This window comes from Oncorhynchus tshawytscha, linkage group LG03 (assembly GCF_018296145.1).
Source record: "Oncorhynchus tshawytscha isolate Ot180627B linkage group LG03, Otsh_v2.0, whole genome shotgun sequence".
Taxonomy (NCBI): Eukaryota; Metazoa; Chordata; class Actinopteri; order Salmoniformes; family Salmonidae; genus Oncorhynchus; species Oncorhynchus tshawytscha.
This window is the reverse complement of record NC_056431.1, coordinates 34432841-34457198: the sequence shown is the minus strand read 5'-3', so window position 1 is coordinate 34457198 and position 24358 is coordinate 34432841. Positions and strand designations below refer to the sequence as shown.

The following is a 24358-nucleotide window of genomic DNA, read 5'->3' as shown; positions in this document are numbered from 1 at the left end:
CCATGAGGCATTACAATGTACTCCATGAAAAGTGTATTCATAGAAAGTGTAATGGAAATATTAAGATATTACTGAGTGGATATTATACATGTACTCCTAGTCATAAAAGAAGTGGACATCCTTTTTTTCCAAACAGAAAAATTATTAATTCAATCGAGGAACAAGAAAACCTCTATTGGATAATTGTATTTAACTTTTTTTCAAATCTCTTCATGAAAACAAACAAACAGAAGGAAACTGTCTTAACCAGAATGTGATTTTACTGTCATGTGCAAAAAATATCTAAGGCATGTTACACATATCTGTAACATAACATACTGCAGTTCAGGAATCAACTGAATCCAACAGTTCACAATTTGGTAGAAAACCGTGCAAACAGTTTAGAAAATGTAGACTTCTAACAGCATCAAACTCAGCACCTTTAATGTTATTTTGCCTCCTTTTCATCATGACATTTAAGTGGCAGAAGTTTTTGTTGATTGTGTAACTTGACCAGGAAACACTCTGGGCTCTAAATCCATGATGAATACTTTTGTTCTTCTTGGCTCAAGTGTGAAATACTGTTTTATAAGACAGTTCACGTCACCTTGTTTCCTAACACAAATAGCTGCTGTCTATGACAACTAGAAACACGATGATGTAAGAATTGTCATAAGTCACATTATACAAGGGAACAATTGACAAAGCATATTGTTGACAACCTAAACATTTTCCTCTCTGGCTCCTATCACACACTCAAAACACTGAAACACACACGCACATATGCACACACAATTATTTGCTTAATATATTCTAAAAGGTTCTACATCCAACACTGCAAATACATTTTGAATATCTTAAATATAATTCTCACTACTTCATATATTTTTGTTGTGATAAAATCTATAGACTTTCTTTGAAAAACATCCCAGTCAAATGGAATCACTAAAAAGGCTTATAAATATGATCTCACTTGCTGAGATATTCCTTAGTACAGACAGACACATAGGGGAAGTTTACAGGACACAGATACATTTTAGCCCTGGACTAGAAAACTTCTCCGTTGACCATGCTTTTTTATTCCAGGACTAGGAGTAATCTGTGTCCGGGAAACTGGCTTGTAATGTGCTGCCTCAGGTACACTCTCATTAAAACAATGACACAATGTCTCATGTGGAATATACAAAATATAACATATATATATAAATAACTTATCAGGCAGTGGTTTCTGAAATGAGTGAATGTACCAGATGTGTAAACTCCACGGATTAACTATCCTGTCATGAAACAACTGTACATATAGGGTAAAAAAAACAAAAAAACATAATTAATGAAGGTCATTATTGTGCTATTGTACCCAAGGGTGAACCAAGATGGGAATAACACACAGGCAATAAACAAACAACTTCCTATAACTTCGGTCCCATCATGCTTAGAGAACATTCTCTTGTGATGCACAGTATACAACCAAATGGGAACACAATGAAAATGTTCCCATTATGTTTTGGGAATGATTGATTTTTGTTACCCTCCTCCTCCTGTCAGGGCAGGCCAATCTTACAAGCCTTTCACATTATTTGCACAAAGGTTTTGATGCAGAAGTGTCGGAAAGTTCAAATGATGTGACCTGTGAGTGCAGCTCCATCAACCCCAAAGCCTTGCGCATAGGTGTTGTTTAGTAATGCACAAGCCTACAATCTGGCAGCCCAATACGCATAAAGAATGTGAAAGGCCTATCAGAGCGGACCACGGACTGGACTAATCTTCACTACTCTTTTCCGAGCCTGTTCCCATGGCAATGGCCTCATAGCAGTGATCTACCGCAACGTGTTCTGGCGACTGGCCGATGGGGAGCTCGTAACCTTTGCTCGCTGGGCCCATGCATTTGCGAGTGCCAGGCTGGTAGAGCTGCATGGCCGGTCGGTCCTGTATGGAGAGGAGGAAGGAACACGGGAGAGAAAAGCGACACAATCTGGTTCACAACAACAACAACAAGCAAAATGGCTGCTAAACTATCCGAGTTGTTTTCCTTGCCACACATTGAGCCTAGTTCTGGACAAAAAAAGCTATTTCAATGGAGATTCTACATTGAGAGCGCTTTTAATCCAGGACTAGGCTTAATCTTTGTCCGGGAAATCATCCATAAGAGGGCTATTTACAGTAAGTGAATAACGTTCAGGACAGAAAGAAAATGAAACCTGTCTAATGGAAGTTTACTGTAAGATTCTGATATTGTCAGAGTTTTGTGCCTATTCTGTACTATTCTTTCAAGATCTACATTTTTATCATTGAGAATGGGAGTGTCTATATTAATTAATTAAACGACTTTGGGTAATGGAAAAGCTCTATATAAGTCCCATATAAACTCAACAAAAAAAGAAACGTACTCACTGTCACTGCGTTTATTTTCAGCAAATTAACATGTGTAAATATTTGTATGAACATAAGATTCAACAACTGATACATAAACTGAACAATTTCACAGACATGTGACTAACAGAAATGGAATAATGTGCACATTTAAAAGTAACAGTCAGTGTCCACCAACTGCATTAAGTACTGCAGTGCATCACGTCCTCAAGGACTGCACCAGATTTGCCAGTTCTTGCTGTGAGATGTTACCCCACTCTTCCACCAAGGCACCTGCAAGTTCCCAGACATTTCTGGGGGGGGGAATGGCCCTAGCCCTCATTCTCTGATCAAACAGGTCCCAGACATGCTCAATGGGATTGAGATCCGGGCTCTTCGCTGGCCATGGCAGAACACTGACATTACTGTCTTGGAGGGGAAAGGAAATCACGCACAGAACGAGCAGTATGGCTGGTAGCGTTGTCATGCTGGAGGGTCATGTCAGGATGAGCCTGCAGAAAGGGTACCACATGAGGGAGGAGGATGTCTTTCCTGTAACGCACAGAGTTGAGATTGCCTGCAATAACAACAAGCTCAGTCCGATGATGCTGTGACACACCGCCCCAGACCATGATGGACCCTCCACCTCGATCCGACTCCAGAGTACAGGCCTCGGTGTAATGCTCATTCCTTCAACAATAAACGCGAATCCGACCATCACCACTGGTGAGACAAAACCTTGACTCGTCAGTGAAGAACACTTTTTGCCAGTCCTGTCTGGTCCAGCGACGGTGGGTTTGCGCCCATAGACAATGTTGTTGCCGTGATGTCTGGTGAGGACCTGCCTTACAACAGGCCTACAAGCCCTCAGTCCATCCTCTCTCAGCCTATTGCGGACAGTCTGAGCACTGATGGAGGGATTGTGCATTCCTGGTGTAACTCGGGCTGTTGTTGTTGCCATCCTGTACCTGTCCTGCAGGTGTGATGTTCGGATGTACCGATCCTGTGCAGGTGTTGTTACACAGTCTGCCACTGCGTGGACGATCAGCTGTCCGTCAGGTCTCCTTGTAGCACTGTCTTAGGCGTCTTACAGTATGGAAATTGCAATTTATTTCCCTGGCCACATCTGCAGTCCTCATGCCTCCTTGCAGCATGCCTAAGGTACATTCACACAGATGAGCAGGGAGCCTGGACATCTTTCGTTTGATGTTTTTCAGAGTCAGTAGAAAGGCCTCTTTAGTGTCCTAAGTTTTCATAACTGTGACCTTAATTGCCTACCGTCTGTAAGCTGCTATTGTCTTAACGACCGTTCCACAGGTGCATGTTCATTAATTGCTTATGGTTCATTGAACAAGCATGGGAAACAGTGTTTAAACCCTTTACAATGAAGATCTGTGAAGTTATTTGGATTTATCTTTGAAAGGCAGGGTCCTGAAATTTCCTTTTTTGCTGAGTTTATTATTATTATTATTATTATTATTATTATTATTATTATTATTATTAGGGGTTCAGCACCTAAGCTGGTGAAATCCTATTGTATTTGTTGCCGTTGATTATTAGGGGTTCAAGCAGTGAAGCTGGTGAAACCATTTTTGTATTTCTCGTCATTATTATTATACCAATTCTGCAAATTTGGTGAGAAAAAAATATATATTCCTGTGAGATAATAAGGCCTATGAGGAAGTAAAGTTGCATGATGGTAAATGGCCATGAGCCACACCCGCTGATGCAATGCTATTAGCCACATGGTGGCGCTACAACAAGCAATTGAAAATGCAACCTTTAAAAGGTCACGCCCCTCAGCTCATAATTCGGTACATTGGTCCCTCTCCTCACAAGGAACAAATTTGCCTCATGAACCCATAAGGTCCACCATAATGGATTTTCTGCCATTTAGAATTTTGTGAAAAACACTTAAATGACATCTACTCTGGAACCACTGGACAGATCTAGAATAAATGTAATATATAGCATCTATGGATCAAGGTCTCTCAACACAATATGTTCCAGGTTAGCATCTAAAACCACATGGTCGCTACTGACCAATACACATTCAAATTCTAAACACTGTCAAGACTCAAAATATGCAATCACTTTGAGATTGACACAGTGGTGCTATAATGGGGACGTTTATATGTCTTGTTCTGTTTTCCTCAGAGTGATACAATTTGTCATAAATGCTCAGGGATAGGAATCTAAATAACCTGTAAAGTATGGTTCAATTCGGCAGCATGGTGGTACTGTTGGACAGGAAATAAATATTCATGCAAGCTCATTGGCTTCTAGCGGCCATATTGTTTCAGCTACAGTCTTGGAAATATTGAAGATGTGTATCCATAGATGCTATATAACGAATTTGGTGCCGATTGCTCCAGTGATTCTGGAGAAGAAGATGTTTAATCATTTTTTTCTCCAAATTACATCAAAAGCATATTGTTAGATGTTGATATGTTAGATGCTGTACTAGCCCCAACCCCCAGCCCCCACCGATCAGACCTGGGTTTAAAAAGTATTTGGTCTTTCTTTATCTGCTTTTAAATGGAGCTTGCCTGGTGCAATAAATTATTCCCAAAAGTGCAAACCCTGCCCCCCCCCCCCTCATCACCCATGTAGATAGCCTAGCTGTACCTTAGCTGGTAGTGGAAAGGATAGCTGACTGTACCTTGTTTGGCAGAGCCCCTCCTATCTGGTGTGGCCCCTCTGACTGGGACGTCCCTCTGTCCTGATGGGCTAACACAGACTGACAGACACGAGCCTGGATCAATAGGAGTAACATGTAGATATGTAATGTTCTTATTTGTGGTGCATATGTACTGTAATTTTCACTGTTTTCAACACGATGTAGGATGACAGTACATACGATCAACTTATGCTGTAAATCATCTCGTTTACAATAAAGTTGTATTGAAATAAAAATGTCTCCACTGCAACAGTATAACACTGTCTTCACAGCTGACGAAACACAGACTTGGGTATACATGCTGCGTGACAAGCAGCTGGAAATGTGTTCAGTGGTTCCTCCTTTAAAAGTCGCGTCTTACTGTGGCACACCTTGTGTGCTGCCGCAGCATTCTGTGGCACTGCATTTAATTCTCAACCAATGATTCTGTTACTGCAAGTTATTGTTAGTTTGACCACCAGAGGGCATCTTTGAGAAGCATTTGATCGTGTTCCGTATTGGCATTACCAGAGAATTTAAAACCTTTTTTGAAATAACATAGAATATGGGAATGATTAAGAAATTTGGCTTAATTAATTTGATTAATGTTATGGCGTTTCTATTCAGAGAAAAACGAAAAACAAAACCCTCAGGGTTTCCGTTAGGATGGAAAATACGGCTGGGAGTAGGCTCCCAACATGACGGTTGGGAGTAGGCTACAGAACTGGAGGATTCTAAATTGTTTGCCTTCATTAGATTCCTCTTCTGACAACAGAACTTGACAAACTGCTCACCAGGCATAGCAAGGGCCGCCCGGACCGTTATGCTGTTCTGCTATTCCAAGGATGTGTAACCGAAGAGAGATACCACGAGTGGGCACAGAATGCATAGCCGCTGTGGTTACAACTTTGTTCCAATATTTCTGTAAATCAGTGATATTTATTCCCATAGTAATTCATTTTGGATCCATAACTAAATCAACTTCTCTAACTCCCCCTTGTGGTGGTCTGGAGCAATGAAGCTGTGACACTGGGTACCTCTAAGTCCCGCAGTGTAAGCTCACAACTTTTAAAGGAGAAACCACTGTATGGTGGGGTTATATTCTAAAAAAACAGAATATATTACAAGAATGTAAAACAACCTTTGTTAACTTAAAAGTACTTAACAGTCCAAACGAATCCAACCTTGCAACAATACTTTTTACAGTGTACGCACAGGAATAATTACACAGTAATAAAGGCACTGTAATATAAAACGTAACCTACTGTACATCACCATTGTTATTTCAATAAAAATTAACCACAAAAAGAACAACCTACCCCAACACCAGAACCTCTCTTTGCTCACCTTGTCGCTCACCTTGTTCCGGGTGCGGTCCTTCCTGCTAGCGCCAATGCCCTCCCTGTCCTCCTTACCCACTTTGTCACCCGTACTGGGGCAGTAGGAGTAGGAGCCGTGGTGGTGGCCATCTTTCTTGGCCCGGTCCTGGCAGTAGCCTTTGCCCCACTTGGTCTCCTCCTTGCGCCGTATGAACTTGTCAAACTCATAGTGGTGGCGCTGTCGTTTCCTCTCCTCGTCTCTTCCTCTATGGTCTTTGTCTCTCTGCCTGCGGCCGTGTTCTCCCTTATCGCTCTCCATCTGACCCCTAGTGGCAGAAAAGGGAAGAACAGTTATCACACTGGAGGGTTGTGGTATCAGTTTAAAACCTTGGCCCTGAATAGAAACATTCGTTTTGTAAAGGTAAGGTTGTAGGTGGGTCATGGACAAAGTTGGCATCCCACTGTGAAAAGGAAGTTTCGCTCAAAGTAAAAGGCTCTTTCTCACCAAGTCCGTGATTTGGACGGAAAAAATTAATGTGAGCACATCGTGTATTTTTTGTTTTTTTCCCACCCCTTTTCTCTCTCCCCAATTTTGTGGTATCTAATTGGTAGTTGTTACAGTCCGGTCTCATCGCTGCAACTCCGTACGGACTCGAGAGCCATGCGTCCTCCGAAACACAACCCAACCCAACCCAAGCGGCTTGGTTGGGTTGTGTTTCGGAGGACGCATGGCTCTCGAGTCCGTACGGAGTTGCAGCGATGAGACAGGACTGTAACAACTACCAATTAGATTGACACAATGCCCATCCAACCCAGAAGCCAGCCGCACCAATGTGTCAGAGGAAACACCGTACACCTGGCGACCGTGTCAGCGTGCACTGCTCCCGGCCCGCCACAGGTGTTATTAGTGGGCGATGAGACAAGGATATTCCTGCCGGCCAAACTCTCCCTAACCCGGCCGACGCTGGGCCAATTGTGCGCCGCCCCACGGGCCTCCCGGTTGGGGCCGGCTGCGACAGAGCCTGGACTTGAATCTCTAATGGCACCACTGCGCCACTCGGGAGGCCCATGTCTCATTTAAAAAAAATCTGTATTGTTGTCTATCACTTGTTTTCTTTGGTGCATTAAATAAAACAAGAACAATAAAACAAAAATATTGTCCTGCTGCAATCTGTCATATTTATTCAGTACTGGATCGATTTTTGCTTTCACATGTGAAAATAGAGGGGTTGGTTGTTTAGCAACAACCACTGCGCTGACAACTATGGGGCAAAACAGACAGTTGGCTGAGATTGTTGACAATATGTCAACTATATTTAATCTCCAAATGTTTATTGAAAACATAAATACATTTGCACAACGAGCACTCTCTCAAGTAGATCGTTACAGTTGTTGGTTAGCTAGCTAGCAAATTTTTTGCCATATTAGCATTAACATGAAATCAGTCAAAACACCTCAAAACAAGACATGGTGTCAAGAACAAGATAAAACTAGCTGAAATGAGCCACCATCGATTCCCGACCTTGTCATTTTTGCTAGCTATCTGACTGTTCAGAATCATAACAAAGCATGGCTTCCGGCCACATTGATGCGCACAAATCATTTGCGTGAACTTGTCACCGTCTATAAGCTGAAATTGTTATCTGGGACACTGACAGGTCTGTGGGTTTCGTTCTGTGAATGAATGAATTAATACATTTCTCTGCCTGTTTTTTACATTACATCAGTGCATCAATGTATCAATAGCCAATCTAATCACATCACACTAGCTACACGTCGCTCTCGCCATTCAAACGTCCCTGCCAGTTCATTACCAACTGTAGCCAAGAGGATCGATCTATGCTTGTCTCCTCGAATAGGCCTAGGCTTGAAATAAGTTTCAAACTATATTGCTGTTCATTGTCAATATAGGTTGCTCATTCAAGAGCTAGAGAGAGGGGGAAGAGAAAGTCGAGTTGCCAGCAGAGATGCATGAATTGCGCATGAAGGGAATAGTAAGGAAGACGGAGAGCTGTGTAACATGCTGACTACACCGCTCGCGTCGCAAAATAAATTTACACATACATGTTATTCAATCATTGCACCCATACCGTGTCAGCGAGCATCTGCATGGTCAGGCGCTAAAATAGAAATTGGTTATATTTGTGACGCAAGTCCTGCCTCTCCCATCTCCTCACTGGCTTTTATGAGCATATACCAACATGCCATCACCTCATTGGTTTTTAGGAGCATATACCCACGAGGGTGATTGAAAGATGAACTTAGGTGCACACTCCAGTAGGTTGCTGTAAAGTTGATTGCCAACCGAGTCTATGTGCAGGGGCATAATAATATATTAATGAATAATCCGTATAGCATATATATATATATATATTTTTTAAAGTGAATCTAGGCGATCACCTGTTCGATAAGCAACCCTAAAAGACAGAAAAAATCCGTCAGAGTTTACCCTAATCAATAAGTGGTTGCACAGATTTAGATAAAGCACTCAAGTTAAAATGAAGTGTCAAAATAATCGCACACTGCTTAAAAAAAAATGGCTGATCATTAGGCTATGGAAAGGTTGAATGCATGTGTTATTTTCTAATAGTTGTCAATTTCATCTTCATGTAGCCTATATCAACGCTGTCTCTATATCTCCCACATAAAACTTTCCTAATCAATTTTAATGATAGGCTTCATTGATTGAGCACTACTCTATAACGTAGACTAGTTTTTGATATCCAACAGAAATTATTTTGAAGTTAATGGAGAAATGTGATGTGTCTTGAGTAAGATGCGCTGCAGGAGGCTTTGATTGATGGGTCCTTTTCGGTGGGTGTACGTGTAGGCTATGAGTTTGTTAATTCTTTATGTCCATTCACATAGTTTAATAAAATAGACCTAGCTTGTCTGGACTTCATCTCTTTAATCAGATAGAAAGAAAACTGTAGGTAGCAAGCATCATGACGGTCAGCATATTTTATGTGTGAGAAATGACGACAAGTGCCAGTTTTGCGTTCCCTCTCTTATTAAATGTGCCACTGAATGAAACGTAGCCAATAATATCATATTGAGTCATGATCCATCCTATAGATGAATAGCCTATCCTAATATTTTCAGTCGCATATTGTTTTTCCAGTAGTGTATTATTTTTCTCATTACTGCATCCTCTCCAGCTACTATGAACAGCATATTAGTACTGAGAATGACCGCAGCAGCATTGGTGATATTATACGAATTGTTTGGAAAAGTGGAAGGAAATATGCATCAGATTTTATGTGAATGGTTTAGTGCGTCAAAATCTGAATCTGTATTTTTTGTGAATTCGGATGAAAAGATTGCTATGCAGTTGGTGAGAAAAGGGCTTAAGGCACTAGCTAACTCCAATTTTGGTTTGTTATAACTTAGAAAAAAACACAAAAAAAAACAGTTATCTACATGAATAGTTCACTTAAAAAAAATGTACTTACTTGTCCTTGGCTTCCTTGAACTTCATTTGTCCACTGGGTTTGTCCCACTTGGCCCTCTCCGTATCCCCACTGTCCCCTTTGTCCTTGAGCCTGTCAGAGTCCATGTCATCGTCCCAGTCACTCTTCTTTAGGAGCTGAGGCAAGCCCAAAACACACTTACTACCCAAAAACTACAAACACTTATTAGCAAAACACAGTAACTGACTATCTGATCTTTCTTTAAGCCTTAAATGGCCAGTTGCTACATACATTTTTTGACTTATAAATGATATTTGATTCTTGAAAAATCCATTAAAAATGCCTCATGAGCTGAATTCAACTCTTCTACCCAATCAGAACCCAAAATACAGTTGAAGTCAGAAGTTTACATATACCTTAGACAAATACATTTAATCCTAGTAGAAATTCCCTGTCTTACATCAGTTACGATCACCACTTTATTTTAAGAATGTAAAATGTCAGAATAATAGTAGAGAGAAGGATTTATTGCAGCTATTATTTCTTTCATCACATTCCCAGTGGGTCAGAAGTTTACATACACTCAATTAGTATTTGGTAGCATTGCCTTTAAATTGTTTAACTTGGGTCAAACGTTTCAGGGGGGCCTTCCACAAGCTTTTTGGCCCATTCCTCCTGACAGAGCTTGTGTGGCTGAGTCAGGTTTGTTCGCACACGCTTTTTCAGTTCTGCCCACAATTGTTCTATAGGATTGAGATCAGGGCTTTGTGATGGCCACTCCAATACCTTGACCAGGTTGTCCTTAAGCCATTTTGACACAGCTTTGGAAGTATGCTTGGGGTCATTGTTGATTTGGAAGACCCATTTGCGACCAAGCTTTAACTTCCTGACTGATGTCGAGATGTTGCTTAAAGATATTAACATAATTATCCTCCCTCATGATGCCATCTATTTTGTGAAGTGCACCAGTCCCTCCTGCAGCAAAGCACCCCCACAACATGTTGCTGCCACCCCCGTGCTTCACAGTTGGGATGGTGTTCTTTGGCTTGCAAGCCTCCCCCTTTTTCTTCCAAACATAAGGATGGTCATTATGGCCAAACAGTTACATTTTTGTTTCATTAGACCAGAGGACATTTCTCCAAAAAGTATGATCTTTGTCCCCATGTGCAGTTGCAAATCGTAGTCTGCCTTTTCTATGGCGGTTTTGGAGCAGTGGCTTCTTCCTTGCTGAGCGGCCATTCAGGTTAAGTTGATTAAGGACTTGTTTTACTGGGAATATAGATACTTTTGTACCGGTTTCCTCCAGCATCTTCACAAGGTCCTTTGCTGCTGTTCTAGGACTGATTTGCACTTTTCGCACCAGAGTACATTTATTTCTAGGAGACAGAACGAGTCTCCTTCCTGAGCGGTACGACGGCTGCGTGGTTCCAAGGTGTTTATACTTGCGTACTATTGTTTGTACAGATGAACATGGTACCTTCAGGCATTTAGAAATTGCTCCCAAGGATGAACCAGACCTGTGGAGGTCTACAGTCTTTTCTGAGGTCTTGGCTGATTTCTTTTGATTTTCCCATGATGTCAACCAAAGAGGCACGGAGTTTGAAGGTAGTAGGCCTTGAAATACATCCACAGGTACACCTCCAATTGACTCAAATGTTGTCAATTAGCCTATCAGAAGCTTCTAAAGCCATGACATAATTTTCTGGAATTTTCCAACCTGTTTAAAGGCACAGTCAACTTAGTGTCTGTAAACTTCTGACCCACTGGAATTGTGATACAGTGAATTATAAGTGAAATAATCTGTCTGTAAACAATTGTTGGGAAAATTACTTGTGTTATGCACAAAGTGGATGTCCTAACTGACTTGCCAAAACTATAGTTTGTTAACAAGAAATTTGTGGAGTGGTTGAAAAACAAGGCTCAATGACTCCAACCTAAGTGTATGTAAACTTCCGACTTCAACTGTATATGTTTGTTTTACTCCAATGTTTGTAAACAAAGTAAATGTACACAAACAGTATATAGCATCAAAATATGGCTAAAACTCAAATTTTGGTCATCCTTAGAACTATGAATTTGAGAGTGATTACATTTCTCCAGCCCCATCCCTCAGTTTTTTACCGAAACCGGCTGGGAGGGCGATTTGTTATTATTTTTACTGCTGATTGCAGCTTTAACTCTAGGTCCCAAGTTTACTAACTAACTAACTAATACTTAAAACTAACAAAATCCAGCACACAAAGGGCTTCCTAAACTCTTGAATTTAGTGAATGTGCATATACTACTCAAAATGAACCAGTGACCACCTTTATCTTGATCTCCTTCTCCGACAGCTTCTTCAGTTTATCCGCCTCCTTGCGTTTGCGTCTCTCCTCCTCCCTCCGCTTCCTTTTCTCTTCCTCCCTCTGGCGTTTCTTCTCCATCTCCCTGCGTCGACGCTCCTCTCTCTTTTCCTCTCTTATCCTCTGCAGAAAAATGGCATCTCATAGTGAGAATTAATCTACAATGGTTCCTAAATTAAAAGTTTTGAGTTTATGCTGTAGAGCACAGAGGTAGATTGTGGTATAGTGTGGTACTTTGCATCACTGCAAGGGGGAGCTAGAACACTGGTTATGCATTTGGGTTTGGAGTAAAGCGCTGGTACCCAGGTGCTAATTTGTCTCTCTTCTCACTGAATGATGTGCATTGATGAATGGGTGATAGAAACTGAAAATTGCCTCTTGAAAGACAAACAAAAAATGTAATGTTATATTCCATTATAGTGTTAAAATATATATGTGTTGACTCCTAAATTAATAAATTGATGGTACAGCCATATAGTTTCGGCTACTAAGCAGGGGTAAATAAAACTCAAAACATGCTATTCTGTTATTTTGAAATGCATTGTCATAGTATCATATCAATAGACCCTTGACGCAGAGTTGATTTCTATTTTTAGACTTGTATCAAACAGGTGAACTATCTTTTTTACCATTTGGAACAGTGTAAACAACACAAATACAAAAATCATTTAGAAAGAATGGCTAAGATGAAAAACATTTGCATTTATTTGTGAATGCAATTCCTTTAGCCAACATGTTGCGGTTTATTTATTGTTTACTTAGTCAAGGCTCCCTTTGATTTGATGAATTAAGGTCACTAATTAGTAAAGAATTCCCCTCGCATGGTTGTCTAGGTCTTAATTGAAAGGAAAAACCCAAAACCCAAGTTAGATATACTGTAGGCCTATCCAGATGTAGGTGACACTTCACCCTTTGGAACCACACAATTACCAGGTGAAGAGTAGGCCATTTGCCTGCCTCAACGGCGAGTGTGGCCTCTGAAGCGATAAGAGGAAATCAACAACATCCCTGTTTCACAATAGCTGTTATCTGCAGTTTTGTGCTGGGAACTGTCCCACTCCGTGATCAATAGCTCCCTCTTCACAAGCACCCACTCTTTGTTTATATAATGGGCTGTAAGGCACAAGTATCCTTTTTTTTTCTCTCTCGCTCAACTCCAGGACCACCCGCCAACTGATTTTTGGGCTGATGAGATAGCTCTTTATTTTTATTCATGGTAATTCACAACAAAGCTGTATTTTTTCAAACCTCTATAGTGTGAGAGGAGAGACTCTCGGACAGAAACATTCACACCACCAATAACTCAGCAAGGTGTTAAACCCCCAGTTTGTGCCACAGTTTAGGCTACCGCTAAAGGCTGCGTGCGGTCAGTCATCTGAGCGAGGATAGGGGCGAGCGCAGTGTGCCTATTGATTTTGACCTTCTGAATGAATAGATTTATGGAATGTTACCGAATAGATAACAATAGAAATAAACATCTGGTGGCATCTCGATTTACTGAATATCCCTCCCTCATTTACACAACAAATATACAAAAGTATCCAAATTAGCGGGAGAGATAGGGGCATCTTGTCACACAGTGCTGAAGTTTATAATGGCTGTCAGTCAAAACCCATACAGTGCTGTGAATAAGAGAACAAAATTTGAGAGGTGCACAGCGATGTGGTACGGAGCTCAATTTGGCCTCTCTATGACTACGGAGACTCCGTAATTGCGTCAGACCATCCATGCGGTGGCTTCGACCACATTTTCAGATCAAGCATAAATTGGCTTTACCGTGGTATAACGCAACTTTTAATTGAGGAACCACTGTATGTCTGGATAAGTGTCCACAATGGACAACTATAAACACATTATTTTTCACTGTTACATTGCTCTTACCTGCTTCTCAAGTTTCTTATTCTTGATGTACTCCAGAAGAGGTGTTGTTCTTTTGGCTGAAATTAAATCACATATAATGCAAAGTCAGATTGATTGAATGCCTGACTCATTGGTTGACTGATTGATCCTAGTACCTATGAGTTCCCTTGTCTTGGCCTCTATCTCTCCCAGCAGGGTTTCAGGGTTGGCCATGGACTTCTCCTCATCACAGGAGTAGTTCTCCAGAAACCGACAGTACTCTGGGTCTGCGAGGGGAGAAGGACTAGGATGAGTCAAGAAGAGGGATGAGGTCCATCAGTCACATTGTTACCAAGGATGTGGTGGTAAAGAAAAAGGGGGGTATAATATAGGGTTAAAGCTTTAGATGACAGGAGGTGATGTTATCAAAGCTAAATACGCTAATTTGGTGTAATAGGTGTGTATCTCTATTCAGAAAATAGAATGGTTTGTTATCTGCATTTATGTGCGTTTATCCTTCACTACATCCCAGATTTTTTTTATTTGCGTTATTTATCAGATGCTGGATAAATGCATAAAGTACAATGAGGGGGCTGAAACCCCATATACTATAAATGTAAAGGGTAGCATGGGTTCCTTTCTGTGTTTGCCAGTCCCGACATGTTTTGACATTGAATGCAGAAACAAATCAGGCATCCAGGCTATATGTCTGAATAGTTTCTAAAAAAGTCACAGGTCCAGCACCCACCTTCTTCAATGCTTCCGGCTTTGGCATCTTTCTTTTTGAGTTTCTTCTTGGATACTTTCTGAAAGGGTGCAAACTCTACCACAGCTGGGTACTCCTGGCCTGAGCAAATATTGACATGGAGACAGATCATCATTAGACAACACCTGACACAATGATCAAACCATTACCATGGCATCTGGGGTTGCGAAACCCTCCTGTCTCATGACAGATTGGAGCCTACACACACACACACACACACACACACACAATAAAGCACCACAAAAAAAAGAAGCATCACAAGAAAACACTGAACGTTAACCATTCAGGATGTGTTTAATTGCATTATATATATCCAGCAGCACTATACTTCTACCCACTATTTACAGTGCCTTCAGAAAGTATTCAGACCACTTGACTTTTTCCACAATTTGTTAAGTTACAGCCTTATTCTAAAATTGATAATATAGTTTTTTCCCCTCTCAATCTACACACAAAACCCCATAATGGCAAAGTAAAACCAGGTTTAGAAATGTTTGCCAATTTGTAAAACAAAAATCTGAAATATCACATTTACATAAGTATTCAGACCCTTTACTCAGCACTTTATTGAAGCACATTTGGCAGTGATTACAGCCTTGAGTCTTCTTGGGTATGACACTATAAGCTTGGCACACCTGTATTTGGAGAGTTTCTCCCATTCTTCTCTGCAGAACCTCTCAAGCTCTGTCAGGTTGGCTGGGGAGTGTTGCTGCACAGCTATTTTCAGGTCTCTCCAGAGATGTTCGATCGGGTTAAAGTCCGGGCTCTGGCTGGGCCACTCAAGGACATTCAGAGACTTGTCCCGAAGCCACTCCTGCCTTGCCTTGGCTGTGTACTTAAGGGCGTTGTCCTGTTGGAAGGTGAACCTTCGCCCCAGTCTGATGACATGAGCGCTCTGGAGCAGGTTTTCATCAAGGATCTCTGTACTCTGCTCCGTTCATCTTTGCCTCGATCCTGACTTCTCTCCCAGTCCCTGCCGCTGAAAAACATCCCCACAGCATGATGCTGCCACTGCCATGCTTCACCATAGGGATGGTGCCAGGTTTCCTCCAGACGTAATGCTTGGCAATTAGGCCAAAGAGTTCAAGTTTGGTTTCATCAGACCAGAGAATCTTGTTTCTCATGGTCTGAGATTCTTTAGGTGCTTTTTGGCAAACTCCAACTCATGTGCCTTTTACTGAGGTTTGGCTTCTGTCTGGCCACTCTACCATAAAGGCCTGATTTGTGGAGTGCTGCAGAGATGGCTGTCCTTCTGGAAGGTTTTCCCATCTCCACAGATGAACTCGAGAGCTCTGTCATCGGGTTCTTGTTCACCTTGACCAAGGCCCTTCTCCCCCGATTGCTCAGTTTGGGGCAGCCAGTCCTGGTGGTTCCAAACTTCTTCCTTTTAAGAATGTTGGAGGCCACTGTGTTCTTGGGAACCTTCAATGCTGCAGAAATGTTTTGGTACCCTTTCTCAGATCTGTCTCTGACATGCACTGTCAACTGTGGGACCTTACATAGACAGGTGTGTGCCTTTTTCAAATCATGTCCAATCAATTGAATTTACCACAGGTGGAGTCCAATAAAGTCATAGAAACATCTAAAGGATGATGAAAGGAAACATGATTGACCTGAGCTCAATTTCGAGTCTTACAGCGAATGGTCTGAATAATGTAAATAAGGTATCAGTTTTTTATTTTACATAAATTAGCAAAACATTCTAAAAACCTGTTTTCACTTTGTCATTATGGGTTATTGTGCGTAGATTGCTGAGGAATTATTTGTATGTAATACATTTTAGAATAAGGCTGTAAACATAACAAAATGTGGAAAAGTCAAGGGTTCCAAATACTTTCCAAAGGCACTGTACTTCTACCTACAGGACTATCTGCTCAAAAACATTGTGTAAACACTAACTACTAAGCACTAAGACATTGGTAATAGGAAATATTTAGGATAGGTTTCCCAGACACAGATTTAAGCCTAGTCCTGCACTAAAAAGCAAGATCGATGGAGAATCTCCAGAATAGGAAGAAGAGTGGCAGGCCCCGGTGCACAACTGAGCAAAAGGACAAGTACATCAGAGTGTCTAGTTTGAGAAACAGACGCCTCACAAGTCCTCAACTGGCAGCTTCATTAAATAGTACCCGCAAAACACCAGTCTCAACGTCAACAGTAAAGAGGCGTCCCCCGGGATGCTGGCCTTCTAGGCAGAGTTACTCTGTCCAGTGTCTGTGTTCTTTTGCCCATCTTAACCTTTTCTTTTTATTGGCCAATCTGAGATATGGCTTTTTCTTTGCAACTCTGCCTAAAAGGCCAGCATCCTGGAGTCACCATTTCTCAGAACAAGAATAGAATGACAAGTTTCAATAGAAAGGTCTTTGTTTCTGGACATTTTGAGCCTGTAATCGAACCCACAAATGCTGATGCTCCAGATACTCAACTAGTCTAAAGAAGGACAGTTTTATTGCTTCTTTAAATCAGGACACCATTTTTCAGCTGTGCTAACATAATTGCAAAAGGGTTTTCTAATGATCAATTAGCCTTTTAAAATTATAAACTTGGATTAGCTAACACAACGTGCCATTGGTACACAGGAGTGAAGGTTGCTGATAATGGGCCTCTGTAAGCCTATGTAGATTTTCAGCTACAATAGTAATTTACAGCATTCATAATGTCTACACTGTATTTCTGATCAAATTGTTGTTATTTTAATGGGCAAAAATGTTTTGCTTTTCTTTCATAAACAAGGACATTTCTAAGTGACCCCAAACTTTTGAATGGTAGTGTACATAAAAAAATATACCTTTGTTATCAATGAAAACATAGCCATCAAAGCGGTCTCTGAAGAGCAGGATGTCCTCTGGGTTTTTGAAGTTGATGTAAGCTCTGGAGAACAAGTGTGGGTAGAGGCTGCATGGAATTAACAGGTTGTTTTAGAAAGCCATTCCATCAAGAGCAGCCCATCTAAAATGTGGCGTTAAAAGAGTGATGATGACATATTCTCTGATACACCCTGATTTTAGGTGGTAACCTAATGATTAGATTACTGTGCTAGTGTTTTAGCTTTGTTTTGGCAAGATCATTTAGAATTCATTCTCTCAGGCTGAATTGGCATTAACAGCAAAGGCGGTATGGATTTCACAAACCAAGGTTTGGTGAAGCCAATTGTTTAATATCTGTGGGTAATGTCAATATCATGATGTTGGCATCACCCGATGCAGATCTGAGAAAAACAATGATCTGTGCAGGCACCCTGTCCCAACACATGGAGTATCCTACTAAATATTCACCTTTGATCTGCAGGGAAGAACTCAAAGTAGTCAAAGGATGGAAGAGGACTGAGCTGTTCTTCCAGCTGGTCCTTGGACAGGTTGGGTGGAAGTCGCCTTATTACTACCTGGAACCAAGAAGGACATACATGCACAAACACAAAATAGTGGGTTGAAATTACACTAGAATTGGCAAGACACCAAAGACATTCATGGTCACGTTAATATTTGGATGGAATTTACTCTTAATCAATGAATTTGTACTGTGTGTCTTGGTTGTTTGATTACATACACTTCAACTATGACAGACAAAATGAGAAAAAAAAATCCAGAAAATCACATTGTAGGATTTTTAATGAATTTATTTGCAAATTATGGTGGAAAATAAGTATTTGGTCAATAACAAAAGTTTCTCAATACTTTGTTATATACCCTTTGTTGGCAACGACAGAGGTCAAACGTTTTCTGTACGTCTTCACACACTGTTGCTGGTATTTTGGCCCATTCCTCCATGCAGATCTCCTCTAGAGCAGTGATGTTTTGGGGCTGTTGCTGGGCAACACGGACTTTCAACTCCCTCCAAGGATTTTCTATAGGGTTGAGATCTGGAGACTGGCTAGGCCACTCCAGGACCTTGAAATGCTTCTTACGAAGCCACTCCTTCGTTGCCCGGGCAGTGTGTTTGGGATTATTGTCATGCTGAAAGACCCAGCCACGTTTCATCTTCAATGCCCTTGCTGATGGAAGGAGGTTTTCACTCAAAATCTCACGATACATGGCCCCATTCATTCTTTCCTTTACACGGATCAGTCGTCCTGGTCCCTTTGCAGAAAAACAGCCCCAAAGCATGAGGTTTCCACCCCCATGCTTCACAGTAGGTATGGTGTTCTTTGGATGCAACTCCGCATTCTTTGTCCTCCAAACACGACGAGTTGAGTTTACCAAAAAGTTTTATTTTGGTTTCATCTGACCATATGACATTCTCCCAATCTTCTTCTGGATCATCCAAATGCTCTCTAGCAAACTTCAGACGGGCCTGGACATGTACTGGCTTAAGCCGGGGAACACGTCTGGCACTGCAGGATTTGAGTCCCTGGCGGCGTAGTGTGTTACTGATGGTAGGCTTTGTTACTTTGGTCCCAGCTCTCTGCAGGTCATTCACTAGGTCCCCCCGTGTGCTTCTTGGATTTTTGCTCACCGTTCTTGTGATTATTTTGACCCCACGGGGTGAGATCTTGCGTGGAGCCCAAGATTGAGGGAGATTATCAGTGGTCTTGTATGTCTTCCATTTCCTAATAATTGCTCCCACAGTTGATTTCTTCAAACCAAGCTGCTTACCTATTGCAGATTCAGTCTTCCCAGCCTGGTGCAGGTCTACAATTGTGTTTCTGGTGTCCTTTGACAGCTCCTTGGTCTTGGCCATAGTGGAGTTTGGAGTGTGACTGTTTGAGGTTGTGGACAGGTGTCTTTTCTACTGATAACAAGTTCAAACAGGTGCCATTAATACAGGTAACGACTGGAGGACAGAGGAGCCTCTTAAAGAAGAAGTTACAGGTCTGTGAGAGCCAGAAATCTTGCTAGTTTGTAGGTGACCAAATACTTATTTTCCACCATAATTTGCAAATATATATTTTTTTTTAATCCTACAGTGATTTCTGCATTTTTTTTTCTCATTTTGTCTGTCATAGTTGAAGTGTACCTATGATGAAAATTACAGGCCTCTCATCTTTTTAAGTGGGAGAACTTGCACAATTGGTGGCTGACTAAATACTTTTTTGCCCCACTGTATATTCATTGAATTGAGCAATGTGATGTAGGCATTCTTTGGGGCAGAAGTGCACCACCTATACCTTTGCAACTTTATCAACATAGCATAAGCTACAGTAGCGTTACATGCATACGATAGTACAGCAAACATACATATTACTTTGTTCAAACATAAGCCTACTACATCAGATACACTATATATACAAAAGTATGTGGACACCTCTTCAAATTAGTGGAATCGGTTATTTCAGATGGTTCCGACCTAGAATATGTGGACATCTATAAGTACCTAGGTGTCTGGCTAGACTGTAAACTCTCCTTCCAGACTCATATCAAACATCTCCAATCTAAAATCAAATCTAGAGTCGGCTTTCTATTCCGCAACAAAGCCTCCTTCACTCACGCCGCCTAGTAAAACTGACTATCCTACCGATCCTCCACTTCGGCGATGTCATCTACAAAATAGCTTCCAATACTCTACTCAGCAAACTGGATGCAGTTTATTACAGTGCCATCCGTTTTGTTACTAAAGCACCTTATACCACCCACCACTGTGACCTGTATGCTCTAGTCGGCTGGCCCTCGCTACATATTCGTCGCCAGACCCACTGGCTCCAGGTCATCTACAAGTCCATGCTAGGTAAAGCTCCGCCTTATCTCAGTTCACTGGTCACGATGGCAACACGCGCTCCAGCAGGTGTATCTCACTGATCATCCCTAAAGCCAACACCTCATTCGGCCGCCTTTCCTTCCAGTTCTCTGCTGCCTGTGACTGGAACGAATTGCAAAAATCGCTGAAGTTGGAGACTTTTATCTCCCTCAACAACTTCAAACATCTGCTATCTGAGCAGCTAACCGATCGCTACAGCTGTACATAGTCTATTGGTAAATAGCCCACCCAATTTACCTTCCTCATCCCCACACTGTTTTTATTTATTTACTTTTCTGCTCTTTTGCACAACAGTATCTCTACCTGCACATGACCATCTGATCATTTATCACTCCAGTATTAATCTGCTAAATTGTAATTATTCGCCTACCTCCTCATGCCTTTTGCACACAATGTACATAGACACTTTTTCTTTTTTTTTCTACTGTGTTATTGACTTGTTCATTGTTTACTCCATGTGTAACTCTGTGTTGTTGTCTGTTCACACTGCTATGCTTTATCTTGGCCAGGTCGCAGTTGTAAATGAGAACTTGTTCTCAACTAGCCTACCTGGTTAAATAAAGGTGAAATAAAAAATATAAAAAAATTCGGCCACACCCGTTGTTGACAGGTGTATAAAATCAAGCACACAGCCATGCAATCTCCATAGACAAACATTGGCAGGATTATGGCCTTACTAAAGAGCTCAGTGACTTTCAACGTGGCACTGTCATCAGATGGCACCTTTCCAGTAAATCAGTTTGTCAAATTTCTGCCCTGGAAATGCGTTCTATGGAGTGATGAACCACGCTTCACCATCTGGCAGTCCGATAGACGAATATGGGTTTGGCAGATACCAGGAGAACGCTACCTGCCCGAACGCTTAGTGCCAACTGTAAAGTCTGGCGGAGGAGGAAAAATGGTCTGAGGCTGTATTTCATGGTTGAGCAAGGCCCCTTACTTCCAGTTACATTCTAGATGATTCTGTGCTTCAACTTTGTGGCAACAGTTTGTGGAAGGCCCTTTCCTGGTTCAGAATGCTACCATGCACAAAGTGAGGTCCATACAGAAATGTTGTGTCGAGATTGGCGAGGAAGAACTTGACTGGCCTGCACAGAGCCCTGACCTCAACCCCATCAAACACTTTTGTGATTAAATTGGTAGGCCGACTGCGAGCCAGGCCTAATCGCCCAACATCAGTGCCCGACCTCACTAATGCTCGTGGCTAAATGGAAGCAAGTCCCCGCAGCAAAGTTCCAACATCTAGTGGAAAGCCTTCCCAAAAGAGTGGAGGCAGTTATAGCAGCAAAGGGGGAGGAACAACTCAATTTGAATGATTTTGGAAAGAACTGTTCAACAGCAGGTGTCAACATACTTTTGGTCATGTAATGTATGTTGTTGTTGACATATATTGCATGCACCTAATGCAGATCGTTAAATTTGGTAGGCGCATGGCGATGCAGTACAGAGAGCTCAATTCGGCCTCTGCGTGCCTTTCAGAGGCTCCGTAAATGCGTCACACCCTCCATAAGGAGAACCGACAACATTTTCGGATCAAGCATAAATTGTATCTTAGCATACCTCTCGCGTTCGCTGCCTGTGGTGCCGATTATGTTGCCTCGTCCATATCTGCGGCCGACTGCAATAACAAACACGCCATCACAGCGCTCTGCCTACCTTAGTAAATACCTCCTTCTTCTCTTCTTTCTGCTTTGAGTTGACAAAGACGGCGTCCTGTTCCCTCGGAATGTCTCTAAATTGTATCTCGACGACACTTTTCTCCCTGCCTCCGGGCATTTGGTCCTTTTCAGACCTCATCTCTCTCCATCTCTCTTCCTCTCCTGTGGAAGTCACTATGTCCCCTCGCGAGAGTTCTAAACCAAGTACCGCGATTATTCAATGCCTCAGCAACGACGTGGCCGCAAGAGCTTGTGCTGCTGTGTTGTTTATGTCGTGCGCACTTCTCATTTATCAGTTTGAGAAAATATCTATAAAAAAATGCGTTGTTAATATACAATAAGTGCGACTTCAATAGTTTATTGATTTATTTAGTATTCACATGTTATAAACAGTCTTTACAGGTCTGAGCTGCGATTAGGACAATATTATGTTAGTAGGCTGGTAGTAAGCTATGTGGTTGTGTTCAGTAGTAGTGGTCAGTTATGTGGTTGTGGTCAGAAGTGATGTGCAGTAGTTGTGGTCAATAGGTGTGTAGTTGTGGTTAGTAGTTGTATTCATTCAGTAGTTGTGGTCAGTATACAAGCACACTACTCCAGACTGGTCTGCACATTTTAAAGTTTGAATGGCATTTCTCAGGCACCTGAAATACATTGGGATTCATGCAAATATGGTGTAGTAGTATAACATTTTTTTTACAATCAACAGTACCAGTACCAATTTTTAAGTTGTTTTTGTGTTGGTAGCTTTAACAGTTTATGAGGAGTGGCATATCCAAATATTTTCCATTGGGGTCTATGGAGTTCCAAAAGTATAAATGGTATCAAAAAGCTGTACAGTTGTTGGCCAAAAGTTTTGAGAATGACACAAATATTAACTTTCACAAAGTTTGCTGCGTCAGTGTCTTTAGATATTTTTGACAGATGTTACAATGGAATACTGAAGTATAATTACAAGCATTTCATCAGTGTCAAAGGGTTTTATTGACAATTTACATGAAGTTTATGCGAAGAGTCAATATTTTCAGTGTTGACCCTTCTTCTTCAAGACCTCTGCAATCCGCCCTGGCGTGCTGTCAATTAACTTCTGGGCCACATCCTGACTGATGGAAGCCCATTGTTGCATAATCATTGCTTGGAGTTTGTCAAAAAAAGTGTTTGTTTGTCCACCCGCCTCTTGAGGATTGACCACAAGTTCTCAATGGGATTAAGGTCTGGGGAGTTTCCTGGCCATGGACCCAAAATATTGATGTTTTGTTCCCCCGAGCCACTCAGTCATCACTTTTGCCTTATGGCAAGGTGCTCCATCATGCTGGAAAAGGCATTGTTCGTCACCAAACTGTTCCTGGATGGTTGGGAGAAGTTTCTCTCGAGGACCATTCTTTATTCATGGCTGTGTTCTTAGGCAAAATTGTGAGTGAGTCCACTCCCTTGGCTGAGAAGCTACCCCACAGCTACCCCCCGCATCTCAGGATGCTTTACTGTTGGCATGACACAGGACTGATGGTCCCGCTCACCTTGTCTTCTCCAGACAAGCTTTTTTCCCGGATGCCCCAAACAATCGGAAAGGGGATTCATCAAAGAAAATGACTTTACCTCAGTCCTCAGCAGTCTGTCCCTGTTGCAGAATATCAGTCTGTCCCTGATGTTTTTCCTGGAGAGAAGTGGCTTCATTGCTGCACTTCTTGACACCAGGCCATCCTCAAAGTCTTCGCCTCACTGTGTGTGCAGATGCACTCACTCACACATGCCTGCTACCATTCCTGAGCAAGCTCTGTACTGGTGGTGACCCGATTCCGCAGCTGAATCAACTTTAGGAGACGGTCCTGGCGCTTGCTGGACTTTCTTGGGCGCCCTGAAGCCTTCTTCACAACAATTTAACCGCTCTCCTTGAAGATCCGATAAATGGTTGATTTAGGTGCAATCTTACTGGCAGCAATATCCTTACCTGTGAAGCCCTTTTTGTGCAGAGCAATGATGACGGCATGTGTTTCCTTGCAGGTAACCATGGTTGACAGAGGATGAACAATGATTCTAAGCAACACCCTCCTTTTGAAGCTTCCAGTCTTTTATTGGAACTCAATCAGCATGACAGAGTGATCTCCAGCCTTGTCCTCATCAACACTCACACCTGTGACATGATGTCAGCTGGTCCTTTTGTGGCAGGCCTGAAATGCAGTGGAAATGTTTGTTTTTTTAGGATTCAGTTCATTTGCATGGCAAAGAGGGACTTTGCAATTCATCTGATCACTCTTCATATCATTCTGGAGTATATGCAAATTGCCATCATACAAACTGAGGCAGCAGTCTTTGTGAAAATTAATATTTGTGTCATTCTCAAAACGTTTG

At 41.8% G+C, this 24358-nt stretch overlaps 1 protein-coding gene across 5 annotated transcripts; it reads right to left on the bottom strand.

Moving 5' to 3' along the window:
• Positions 1–242: 242 nt before the first annotated feature.
• Positions 243–22243, bottom strand: LOC112234757 (regulator of nonsense transcripts 3A). Of its 5 annotated transcripts, none has more exons than XM_024403072.2 (11): positions 22011–22243; positions 17939–18045; positions 17452–17534; positions 14646–14744; positions 14074–14184; positions 13940–13995; positions 12023–12181; positions 9759–9892; positions 6335–6632; positions 4991–5083; positions 243–1905 (listed from the first exon to the last, which is right to left on the bottom strand). In XM_024403072.2, exons 1-11 carry the CDS (start codon positions 22149–22151, stop codon positions 1738–1740), a joined length of 1449 nt encoding a protein of 482 aa, XP_024258840.1. In that variant the 5' UTR covers positions 22152–22243; the 3' UTR covers positions 243–1737. The 5 variants fall into 5 exon arrangements, with proteins under 5 accessions (XP_024258840.1, XP_024258820.1, XP_024258833.1 ...); XM_024403052.2 differs by having other exon boundaries at positions 17452–17558; positions 22011–22242; XM_024403065.2 differs by having other exon boundaries at positions 4991–5068; positions 17452–17558; positions 22011–22242.
• Positions 22244–24358: the final 2115 nt, after the last annotated feature.